At 37.8% G+C, this 13,427-nt stretch overlaps 1 protein-coding gene across 2 annotated transcripts in view; it reads right to left on the bottom strand.

Moving 5' to 3' along the window:
* The window catches only part of MAP3K5 (mitogen-activated protein kinase kinase kinase 5), a 109,673-nt gene that overhangs the window by 30,631 nt on the left and 65,615 nt on the right, over positions 1–13,427 (bottom strand). For both annotated transcript variants that reach the window (XM_074818989.1, XM_074818990.1), the window contains 3 exons: positions 12,763–12,916; positions 9,757–9,864; positions 4,602–4,651 (listed from right to left, as the gene is read on the bottom strand). In XM_074818989.1, the coding sequence (XP_074675090.1) occupies positions 4,602–4,651; positions 9,757–9,864; positions 12,763–12,916 (312 nt within the window). The remainder of the gene's footprint in view (positions 1–4,601; positions 4,652–9,756; positions 9,865–12,762; positions 12,917–13,427) is intronic.

Below are 13,427 nucleotides of genomic sequence, written 5' to 3'. Positions count from 1 at the left end.
TCAATCCTGAACACAAAAATTTCTGATCAGTTCCTTGTGAATTGGTACATTAAAATATTTTAAAATTAAGTCAGCATCAAAAAATTAGGTGAAAGACTTTACCACCCTTGCCCACCCAATACCTTTCTTCAGTTTTGTTTTTATCTGCTGTAACAGTAGAACAAAGATAATGAAGGAGTATGTATGCCATTTTCTTATAGAGGCATAGATGCCTCAACAGAAGAGCAGAAGAGATGCAAACTCTGGTACAGTTGTCAGTTTTCTACCCCAAGTAGGCTGCAGCTCTTGCAAAGATACTCATTCACCAGAACTGGTTTATATGCATGTTATTACTGTGCTCCTTACAGAAAATATTAAACTTTATTTGAAAAAGCTCTTTCTGTAACTTTGTCACATGTTGAGTGCCAGGTGTCAAGCTGATGCAGTATAATTGATTGTTACTATATTAGAAAAGGGAAAAAAAAGACTGCTAGAGCTGTTACACAGGATAATGCAGTATTTGAGAAACCAAGACAAATTAACTGTCCTTATTAACATTCTTAAGATACCGGACAAAATCCACAGTCCTAGTAAAATCTATTTATTTCAGCTAGATCGAGATAGTCATCAGTTTTTAATTAATTTATAGCACAATAAAGTAGAATGCTATTCTATGTTGTGCCAAAGGATTGATGATTTGATTAACGTAACAGTTTTTCTTTAAATATCAGGAAATTCTTGTAATATTCAATCTTTAACAGGTGTCTAAGTTTGTCTGATCCTTGCTTCCTTTTACTATTCCTGTCGTAGAGACCTGTAACTTTTGATAAACAAATGACTTTAGACAAGCTGGGGGGGCTGCCTCTCATAAAGCTACTTATGAGAAGAGCGAGCTTCATTATAAGAATGTTTGTCTTTGGGTATGGTAACTCATTTATTTTTACATTAGGAAAAATTCTTAAGTGCTAAGAAATGTACACATCTGGGAAGACAGTCACTCTTCACAGTGTATAAACTAACTTTTATTTCAAGGTTTTCAAGCATACAAGTAAACTCTCCAGATATGGAGTAACTGATATTAACAGAATTACTCATTCATTTCAAGTTCCATGTGAGTTTAAACATTTTACTGAATAAACTGTCAGTTTAAACCTGACATGCACAGGAGCCACTAACACAGCAGTGAATAAAAGGATAAGAATGTGAAGTGTACACAGAGGACAGGCAAATTCATAAATATTTAAGGCCTTTAAGCAAGCGTTTACATTGCTTATATGTTGCTTTCCTCCCTGAAAAAAAGTTGTTAGAGTGAAAAAACGAAGACTAAAAAACACCAACTTACAAAATGAGACAGGTTAATTTGTTCAGGAAATGCCTCATTCTGACAGTTCCCAAGCACACGTAGTACCCACTGACTTCTATGACGGCAGAATTGGGGCTGAATTTGCGAAACTCTGAAGACAAACAAGGTAGCATGATGTAGCGTGGCCTTGTGCCCAGCTCATGTGCATCCAGAACTCCCCTCAGCCAATGAGAAATACTGCAAGTGCTATAACTACTGCTTACTAATACTTCCAGATGAAGCAGCAGATGTTGAACATTGGCAGCAAACACAGAAAAGTAGCTCTGTAAAACCTCTGTCTGTTTTCTAGAAGTGTAGAAGTATAGACACCTCCCACTGTTGTAATTAAGTAGTCTGATGAGAATCCAAGTTCTGAGAATTTGGGATGGAAGACGAACATCCTTGTTGTCAATTCTTAAGCTACAAGAAAACTGGATTCAGATCTGAATCCAATTTTTTTTTCACTGTTTCTAACACTACATTCATGAACATGACCTCTGAGACACTCTCCCACAGAAACAACACAAGTAGCAGTTATTTCATAATCCAGGGCTTGTCCCAAACACTGAGAAAAAGCCAACTTGTAGTCTAGCAACTTCAGACTGCAACTTTAGTTTTTATTTTTAAATTGGAAAAATAAAGATGGTATCTTCTCGCTTATATGATGTCAGCTCTGCAGAACACTAGGGACTTTTCTGGATAACCTAAGATGCAACGCACCTTGGGGTAGCAGCCACGTTCCAAAAGCTCTGATGAAACCTTTAAGATTAACAGTACTTTTTGGCCCAATTCAATAATAAACATTTGTGTTTAAGAGGTCAGGAAGGCATGTGACAAAAGCAGAGTTATTTACAGCAGCACACAAAGCACTAATCAATGAGTTTGTTAAGCTAAACGCAAAGAGTACAACTCCCTGCATGCAGAGTGCGGTTTAGCACTGTGCTGCTCAGAGAGCTCTACATAATTTCCAAGTCCCTTTGCAATTCTTGAGAGCTGAACTCTATTACTCATTAAATAAGATCCTGATTACACCAGCTAATACATAGCACACAGAAAAATGACCCGCTCAGTCACTTCCCTTAAGTATTTACCAAAAACATTAGCCACTTCAATGCTAGATGTCTCCTCAAACCTGCTGTCTCCTTATGTAATACAGTGAATATTTATGGAGGCCTCCCAAGATCATGTACAAAGACCTGCCTTGTATGTTAAAGCTGCACTTCTAAAGCTGGTTCTTACTAGTCTAGAAAGGCTGAGAATCCTCATGAAGCTGGGAAATCCCCCTTCCTAGACCGCTTTGAGTCTAGGAAGTCTAGGAGCTTCAAAAGAGCCAAAAATAGTCTTGATACAAAAATAGGTTAAAAGCAGGCCTGGTTCTGAAGGCTGTCCCACTGCAAAGAATACCTGTCTTCATAAAACTAGGAAAAAAACTGAAAAAAACTGAAAAATTAAGTGATAAGAAATGCACATATATTTGAAAGGGGGGAAAAAAAAAAACAACAAAAACCCCCTAATTTATTCAGTCTTATACTTGCGTATGATACAAGATTTCCCCCTGCAGCTCCTCATGAAGGCAGCCAGAGAGTTTTCCAAGAATTCACAGTGACTCTTGGCTCACTGTAAAGTCTTCCAAGTTGTTTTGGACATCTGTCCAGATGAACAGATTGGAAATTTAATTGACAAATTAAATTACAATTGACAATTTAAATAACAAATGCAGGAGCGTACACCAGAAACAGTACTGACCACAGTATGGTTTAATAAGGGGGAGGGGAATGGAAAGAAAAGGACAATAAACACTTCTTTTTTTTTCTTTTTTTAGAAGCACACAAAAACATACTGTAACCAAAACCCACACCAGACTGAACTAAGTGTATCATTGCAATTTTTGCCCAAAATAAGCTGAATCCCACAGGACTGAATTTCTGTGCCTATTGATAGTTTGTTTTTTTAAGTTACTTTTTGGAAGGAAAAAGAATCATCCATCTGTGCAGAAACGTCCTGCAGACATAGCAACAGCTTTGTGCGTATGGAACAGTTATGATTAGAACAGAGCAATGACTATTTAAAAAAAAAAAGAAAAAAGAAAAAAAAAGATCTCTGGACCTTTTTAATTACACTAAAAGCAAACACCAAAGTGGAAAGTTGCAGGATGACAAAGTATAAATCTTAGAGAAAAAAAAAAGAAAGAGACTAAGATGAAGAATTGATCCAAAGAGGTCACAACAGTGGTAGAACACTCTTACTATCAGAAGATGCAAATTGCAAGGCTGGACCATGCCAAACAGGACGCATACTACATTCGACCTGGGCCAGCAGAGCAGACCCACTAGCCTGGATGTGGCTGCTCTCTGCTGACAGTATGGCACACAATCCAGTAAAGAATTCTCCCTAGTAGACAGAAAACATTTTGCGGAAATCAAACAAGTAGATGGCAAAGACTCCTTCTCTGTCATTATTTCAAGTCCTGTCCCAGAGGGAAGCATGCTGAAGAAAAGAAAGGTGGCCTTGAACATATAACATTGTTCTCTTCTAATGCAGTGAAGCCAGTCTTGCACATGTCATTCCTGATCCTCTGATTTATTAATCCATGTTAGCCTAGTCCACATGAATCTGTGAGGTTTGGCGGTTTTTTTCCCCTCTTCTTCTATTGACTCCCTTTTCTGTTCTCTCAAACAATCTACAAGTTTCACTTTGTGGTCACTGCGTTGACAAGACTCCTCTCCTTATGGGCATTCTCTGAAACAGTTATGCTGCCATATCCACGAACAGACACAGAAACAAAACCACCCTAAACGGACACACTCACACCAAAACCCAACAACAGGTAAGCAATCAGCATACTGCAAGGCACCCTGATCTTGTCAGTCCCTCATATCCTTCCACTCTGCATCCACATGTTACTTCCTGGCTTACGTATTCTGTGCACCAGGCAGCTTCTGGCTGCGACAGAACTCAGGTAAAAGGACATGAAACATTGGCAGTTATTTTAATTCAATCTTAGCTAGCATAAAGTGAGTACAACTTTTAGAAAATTCAGTTCTTCAATTCAACAGGCTATGTTTGCTAAATTTTACATAATAAACTCTGCAAGTGGTCATTTCTGGATCCAGAATGAGACTCCTGGAGCTTCATTTAGAGCAGGGCACCTGTGAAAGTACCTGCAATACTCTGCTCCAATTCTGTGCCTGTTACTCCACCAAGGTCCACATCAGCAGCTTAATATAATACTCACTCAATTACTCTTTTCGCTTCAAAACATAAAAGGGAAACAACTTACCTTACTCCCCTGATAGATGCAGCACTGAAGTTCCATTCATGGATACCCTTCTGTAACACACAGAAGAAAATAAACAAAACATTCCTTTCTATGAACAAAGCACCAGTAGGCATATCTTCTAGACTGAAACTCAAGAGATGGAAAGAGAAACACTTGAATTACAACAGTCTTTTAACAGTTATTTTTCAGGGCTTTTTTTTTTTTTTTTTTTCACTCAAAAACAAAGCAACAGAAGTTCTAGATAGAAGTTCTGGTTGGTTTGTTTCTTCATGGTTTACTCTGCAAACACAATACGCTATTGTAGAAAGCATGCAAAAGATCAGAAGGGCTGCCAGTATAGCCTGGTCTGGGTGCTGAACTTGGGGTCACATGCGACCCTTTGGAAAGTGGAGGAAAAAATTCCACCTCTGAGCATACCAGAAGTCTGCTCTGCATGCTCAGTGCCCTCATACGTGGGAAAACCAGGTGGAGAGAGCTAAAAGCAGGAAGCCTGACGCTGGACAGCAAAGCGGCAAATTCTTGAAAAGTAGGAGGAATTGCTCAGGGAAGGAGCAAATCTGAAGGCCAAGTGTCGAAAAAACCAGAAAAAAGACTATTTCCCTGGGAATCCAGAAGAGAGCAGTAAGAATGTACCAAAACCCCTAATTGCTGCTGGAGTAATAAGGCTGGAAGAAAGAAGCCACCCTACGAAAACACAAAGGGCCAGGCCTCACTTATTTTCAGACCTTTCAAATTTATATCCATCACATTCAGCAGAACTGAGTTCTCTCTGTAGGCAGTCATATTGCTTCTCTATGCTTATGCTCTAATAAAACTTTACTGTAGGAAACAGAAGCCTTTTGTATCTTCTAATGAAAGCATTCTCCTTTCAGGAAAAGGTGGAACTACACCACCTCAAAGTCCTGGCAACCTTGGGATCCCACCACAATGGGCAACATATTTGAAGAACTTCTGCTTTCTAGAGCTGAATTTCTTCTGGCATTTTAGAGACATGAGCAATTAAAAGGTACAGAAACATTTCTTGCTATGAGATAATTTATAGCATAAGGGCATAGTGTCAAACACAAACATAATCAAATGTATTCCAAAAGAAGACATGAAAATGTGTAGCTTAAACATTTTATGAATAATGAAATATACAGAACTCAGAACAGATACACTGCCAAAATAGTTACACAATGTGCAGGAGATGATAGTGGAATTTATTCTCCCATCTATAACAGCTTTCTACAAGGCTTCCTACACTGATTTTCTCGTCCTCTGTAATTCTTTCCTTCCTGCTCAAATCACATTAAAGGTTGTGATGCTAATATAAAATGCCTATCACAATATACCAAAAATACAAGCAAACACCTTTCTCGAAGCCCAAGCTTCACACCATCATAACTGTAAAGTACAAAGCGGTAACTCCAGTATCTCTTCAATGTTAAATGGGGGGAAGGGTATCTCCAGTGGGGTACAGGGACAGGACAATAGTCTGGTATTAAGAAAAGGTGGAATTGCAGCTTGAAGTGCAGGTACTAACTGATGGTAGTATAAAGTCTTTGTGAAACTATTCGGGTTGCCTGGTTCTCTTGTGTGAAGAAAGATCACTAACTCAATCCCTCTGCTAATCAGGAGGGTGTATCTGCACTGTCTTTTACTCCTCTCTCCATATACAAACTCTGACACTTTCCAATTTTCTGTGCTTGGAAACTCCCTCAGAGCTTAGCTATTGGTACTTTTCCAATTCCCCCTATTGGGAGTAATCTAAAAATCTAAGTAAGTTAAAATATACATCCTGACATGCAGAAACTCAAGAAGCATAACAAGAAGCACAAGTATTGTGGGTTTTACCTGTCATCTACATGCAACTAATCTCTCACAGATTCATATACCTTTTATTTTACCACATGAAGTTCTCAGGCAATGAAATAATATAAAAGTTATGTCCCTCACGATCTTGCCAAGTTTTGAATACATTGGAGTAAATATATCAGGCACGCTATCCAAATTCAGCATCTGTTCTTTGGTTAGGCAAAAAAACACTAACCACCCAAAACAAAACTCAAAATGGATTCAGAAGCCAACGCGAAACAGAGACAGGCTGTTCTATTTCAAACTTGCAAACAGCACTGCTGCATTCCTCTAACCCCGTGTGGAAAGGGCTGCTAAAATTAGGGAACTGCAAGGCAAAGGTAATGTGCGTTCTACAAAATATAATGCTTTCTAATTTTTATAGGCATTTGTTTATGTTAAACTTGGTATTATTAAAGGCATGAATGTAAGATATGCTGCTAGAAAAGCTATGGAAAAGGAAGAGGCCACATCATTTATCCTGATATTGACTGTCATTTGGCTATTATAAAATTGCTAGCTGCAGGCTCCACTGAGTTCCAGTTTGAATTTGAAAGGAAAATTCAGTTTCTTTGTGCATAAAAGGATGTCCATACACTTCATAACTCACAATTCTTGTTCTTAGAGCACTGATGAAATTTTGGAAAATAAGTAGAAATAATTTATGAGCCAAAATGAACCGAAACCTGAAGCGTAAACTGGTAAAACTCTACCTATGATAGGTAGATTGAAATGGATAGTTGAAGAAATTTCCCAACACAGCTGTCTAATCTGCCCTTGCAGTAGGGATAGGTGTTCTTTGTCTGTTAATCAGTCCCCGAAATGTCTGTTTTCAGCCTAGTAAGGATCAAAGTAAGAGTCTTCCTCTTTGCAGTGGGCTGACAGATAACACATCAATTCCCTTCACAAAATGTCTTTATCAAAGATAAATATTATACTGGTTATGTCCAACTGAAAAGGAAGCTGGTGTCTCCAAATGTTTCTAATCCCTTTTCTCCCTGTAAGGTTTCTGATGGATTCTAAATGACTTTTAACAAACTTGCAACAACACACTATAATTGTACAGCTGAAGGGGTAACTACCAAGTTGCCTACTGCATTCTTTTGATGGGTATTATGGCTCACAGGGCAAGGATGCCTGCCCTGAGTATCAATCAGATCCCAGGCTACTGAATAAGCTCACCACAGAAATGATTCTGTCTGGAGTAAAAGTACTAGGGAGTGCATTTAAAACTGACCTTGTCTAATGCTATTGATTAACACTAGGGCAGCAAAATAGGAAAACGCTAATCTGCAGAAAACAGATACACTCTCCACACAGCTATTGAAAAGGCTATCACTGAAAGTATAAAGCAAAACATCCCATTAGCTAAAAGATACACGAATGCACCATAAAACACCACAAGTGTGCATGCTCAAGTAAGGTTAACTCTAAGTGGAACATAAGAATTCATGGCAATGAGATGCCATGTGTGGCCAGTACACCAAGCATACTTGTTTTGCCTAAAAAAACCCCACCACTAAGAAATATTAGAGTTCTCCCTAAAAATACTGTAAGGTAAACATCAGAGAGAGAAAGGAACCATTTAACGTAAACACTGTGTTAGCAAAAAACCAAATGAGTATGAAATAGCAACAAATTCAGACTGAAAGCTAGAAGACCAAGTAACACTCTTCTACTTCACCAGCAGTATTCCAATCCAGGCTCTTCTAGAGGTGCAGTGGCGTTCTCAAACCAGTTTCCAACACAGTCACCTGTGAAACCTACACTAGTATTCAGATGGAGCTTGATCACTTTATGCAAAACTTTATGACAAGAGAGTCTGCAACAGAGGTGAACAGGACTCAATAGTCCAGAAAATTCCTTCTAGCTCTATGTTCTTTCTTATGCTGTAGATAAGTCATGTAACAGAATGGAAAGTATTGTTTAGATGTGAACTACATGCACACAAAAAAGGCTACAAAACCCCCCAAAATCTGCATGTAAAGTAGTTTCTAAATAGACTAAATTCTGAATACAAAATACGTTCAGAACAGATCTGTTACAATAACAAGGTTTCCTCCATAGTACTGACAAATCATTATTTACTGTGCGGTAAATTTTGGGTTTGTCCAAGAACTACATAAATTTAGTTTTTATATTATTCTCAGAGGCTGAGCCTATTTGGAAAAACATCAGTAAGAATAAACCACAAATAAACAGAAATTCATTGGTCTAGGCAAACATTTCAGTCTGTGCTCTAAATCTGCAATTTCAGCCACAGTCCATTTACATTTTCTTATGAACTCACAACAAAAATTCTAAGCAGTACGGCCTCACATATTCTGCATGCAAAAATGCTTCTCCTTTAACAGACTACCAGCATGAAAGCTGAAGGATGGATTACCTGAAAAATAGCTCTTCACTGTTCTATCCTGCAGGCAAGCAAAATGCTGCCATGGAAGAATGAACAGTGCTATTTCTTACAAATCACAACATCTCCAGTGTTGTGGCTCCAGCTGACTCAGCCTCCCATTCACTCTTCACGTACTCCCCCCATGTCTCCGTGCTCCTGTGCTTCACCAAGGTTCTATGATGTCCTCCCTGTCTTCACTCTTACCAATATTTTGCTTCCTAAGCATCCCAGAATGCAATAACCATTCTAGGTTTTCCTCTCCCCTTGCACTCCAGATTTTCTAAGCTCCTTTCCAAATATGTCTGGCTATCTCACACTTTGACATATGGAATTTCCAGCTTTTTCAATTTCTAGGACCTTCTGAGCATCTATCTATCTATCTATCTGTCCATCCATCCGCCAAATATTTCTTTGGCTTTTGACTGATTCCGTTCCTATTTTAAGACACCAGTCTCTAACTTTCATGTTAAAGGAGTATTTACCACAGCTGACAAGCAATATTGCAGGTACAGGAAAAAGACACTTCTATTTGTGTGTGTAATTTTATGCTACGTTATTTGTATGATGATGGTATATTGTAAATTACATATGAAGTCTTAAGCAACAGACTTGTATATCATACACTGATTTAAGACAACCTGAAAGAAGATGCAAGTTATTTTAAAAAGCGATGGAGACAAGAGGTCCATTGAACAACAAAACAAACTTAAAATAAAAATTAAGAATTGCATATTAAAAAAGAAAAAGTTTTTTAAATGCATGGCAACACATGTCCACAGCATCTTCCCGTGTGTTACTGTAACACTTTTCTCCTTTGCAAAATCCATCATTAGATGCAACTGTTTACATATTATATACCTTATGTACCATGCATACTTTTAAATTGTGAAAAAAGTTACAACTACAGGTAACATCATGGCATACCTTGTCATCAGGCAGCACATGCCAGATAGATACAGTCTTCTCCTCGGCTTCGCTGTTGATGGAGAGATACGAGGGCTGATAGATTTTTGTTGGTTCTAATATTAAAACCTTGTAGAAAAAAAGAATTTTTAAGAGTTAGTACAAAATATGTAGAACTTTAGGGTATTAAAATCTGTTAACACTATTTCTGTAGTCATACCATAGCAAGAAGAACGGGGAAACAGAATGAACAGTAAAGTTTTAGGTACTGGGCTAGTTTAGTAGGGCCGACAGTAACTTAATATTAAAAAACCCCCTCACAAACCCAATTTTAATTTAGTTTTTTATATGACTATTATGTGTCAGTTGGTAGCACATATCATAATTTTCCAAATGATTTCTCTGACAACTATCAGATTTTGAAACCTTTGTCACAATTCGTTCTCTTGCAATGCCATTCAAGAACGTCCATCTCCCATATGGACAGGATTCTTGGCATACCTTTATCATCTTTTGGTAGAAGTGCATTTGGGTAAGTCACAAAAACACATCAACCTAGAGCTAGACTAAACTGCTTTTGATTTAGACCACTGTGAACTGTAACCACCAGATCAAATTATTTTCTCAAAAGCAACAAGCACCACTGCAAGAGGCTGACAGCTAAACATTATAGAAAATTTCCTGGAATAAGTGAAACAAAAACTAGAGCCATCATGTAAAATAGATGAGATGCAATGCAGCAAAATTTAGTCTAACATAACCACTTAGTAGATGAAGGCTGCCACTCCACCACTTTAATAATGTTCTGCCAGAATTACTTCCAGATCTTTAAAGCTTCCAGCATGCTTTAAAAGAAAAGGTCAAAGTTTGGCTATTTGAAGAAGCATGGCTTCTCATTAAAACTATTTATTTATTTCACACTTTCAGTGGTTAAAATCTTATGTCTAACACACCAAATCTATGTTGCTTGTGTTGAAGGTATTCTCATTCTTCAGAAGGTAAAGTATTGTTATTAATTCAAGAAAAAGCTACCTCCTCCACTACGGCATGCATAGGAAGATTTCTAGCCCTCAGCATTTAGCTGAAAGACATTTATAAAATAGGACCAAGTTGAAGACAGTCAACAAAGCGATAACCTCCTTCCTTTCTTCTGTCCTTCCCTCTCCCACAAAAGCTCCAATCAAACATCATCTTCAAAATATCCAAGATACAGAATTTCTCATTTCAAAACTTTCGGAGTTCAAAGAATTGCTTTAGGAAATAATGACTGACTAGGGCAACTTGGTCTACATTTATTTAAAAAAAACCCTAAACATAAATACCTAAGCAGTAAGTTTTGGAAAGAGACATGGCTTAGAGGCAAATCTAAGCCATGTCACCTCCTACAGAGTCAATAAGCACACAGGCACACTGGATGAAGTGCAAGGCCAAATTTTTGAAAAGTACCTAAGCATCTAACTCTGTAAATGATGACAAGTGGTATTTCAAATGTGTCACTTGGCATCTCCAGACACTTATAATTTCTAAAATTTGGTTTAGACTACTTCACAATTGGGGTCTTTAGCCTATAGCAAGTTACCCACATGCTGTGTCATTTCTTCCTCTAAAGGCCAAAAAGAGGATGACAACACTGATGCTACCAGATGAGAAAGTAACTGACAGCTAAGGTAGTACTGATGGACAGTGATGCCCTTCAGTTCAAACTCCGAGAACAGTTCACAATAAGGAAATCTACAAAAAACTTTTTAGAATAAATGATTTGCAAGAATCTGGGAGAAGGGACTCATTTTGCTGACTTGTTGAATGATGTGATTTTCTTTCCCAACGGGCACAGATAGGATTTCTGTATTATGAGAGATCACATATGTCTGTCTGTCTGTCTGCAACACCAGAATAGTTTCCTATACAACACAATCAAAATATGTGGTCACTGAGTTTATCTTTTGGCTCATGCTATCGCAATGATGAGTTTCAGTTTGCCTCTTAATAAAAATCCAAAACATTTGACTTGGACAGTTTTGTAAGTCAGAGCCTATTTTAAGTATCTAACTGCATCATTTCATCAACAAAAATTTAAAAAGAACATGGCCTTGTCTTTTACAAAAAACAGAGGATTCAAAACATTTTCTGTTTCTCTGCAAAGCTTTACGCCCATTCTCCTCAGAGAAGGAGAACCAGATTCCCTAGAGAGTCTCATGTTGCTTTCACTTTACTGCCTCAAGCTGTTGCTGTTCAACACTAGAGTCTTCCTTATGGTTTATTATTCCATCTACACACAGAAGCCAAAAGAACGGTACAAAACAACCAGTACGCACTTCAAGTATCCGGGAGGCAATAGCAACTGCTATGTAAAACAAAATGCTGTATTTGCTAATGTTTAGCTAAAAAGAATACCCAAGACATTATTTCCCATACATATACAGTTAATATGTACAGGGAACAAAGACCTTTTTACAGTGTACTTTCAGGACATTGTACAACACCAACATATCCAATAAACATTTTTGGCTAAATGTTTGTAGAAGAAATCAGGAAAGTATATATATACTTATATACTTGAAATACATTGTCTAGTAGCCAGAACAATAGATCTCTGACTGCTTGGGCTGATTTTTAACCTCTAGCAGAGCACAGACTTAATTGGCAGTAGTGTATGCAAAGCCTGCTGAGCTACAAAGAGATTGAAATTAAGTATCTTTTCTTCAAAACATAATACTGTTAATACAGTATAACCTGGAATACACTGCAAAGGCTTGCTTTAGAAGAGTACCCATTGGTAGCAAACACTAAATAGCAAAGTTCTATCTTGACTTTTTTCCTCATTACTTTCATATGGAACATGCTGTGCAATCCCACTGTAGCCACGTGCAATCAATTAAAACCAATCTAGTGTGCAGGCCAAATACATTTCTTCTGGACAAGCCGTTTATTGTCTGGCAACTGAAAAACAAGCAGTGTTTTGTGTCCGTTTCCTTCATGTCACAATTTATTAAAAAAAACCCCACCACCAACAAAACAACTACTTACTGGAAATCGAACTACAGACACATCTGTCTTTGTGGCTTCAACAAGGAAGTCCATCCAGAAGTCCACAAGTTCCTGTTTGGCTGTATGTTGTTCTGGTGTCAGTTTCTTAAAATGTTGATATATCAAAATAGTCTCTACAATAGACTTCAGGTACCTGTGTTCATCCAAGCATACATAAATAGTAAACTTAATACAGTTTGTAAATAATAATGTCTCTACCTTTAATCACAACTGAAGCATTCACCATTGCAGCACCAAGGTAACCAGGAAGACTTTGGTTCTCTAGGATTGCTTTTAACAGTAGCAATTCCCCATTTAGAACTGGAAATGGAGCTGCTATATTAGTAACCTGAAATATAAATGAGTTCTGGGACACTCCTTCCTGAATTTGTTCCTGATCCCATATACTGTCTCCTATCCTAAGCCATGAAAGCTTCATGAAATAGCTAAATCCTCTACCTATGGACCAAACTGAACCCATGTCAAACTTGTTTGAGTAGTGACCAACCTCAAATAAAAACTCAGGTGAAAAGTCCACTAGTTTAACTCTCTACACTGTTCTGTTCTCTGCATTGTATCTGCATTGGCAGTTGTTTAACAGAGATTTCTAAAACATGACATTTCTGGAACTGATTATCCTGTAAAGACAACAAGAGCTACACTAA

This window comes from Strix aluco, chromosome 3, assembly GCF_031877795.1.
Source record: "Strix aluco isolate bStrAlu1 chromosome 3, bStrAlu1.hap1, whole genome shotgun sequence".
Lineage (NCBI taxonomy): Eukaryota > Metazoa > Chordata > Aves > Strigiformes > Strigidae > Strix > Strix aluco.
Note: the sequence above shows the minus strand (reverse complement) of the source record. Positions and strands in the feature narration are given on the sequence as shown.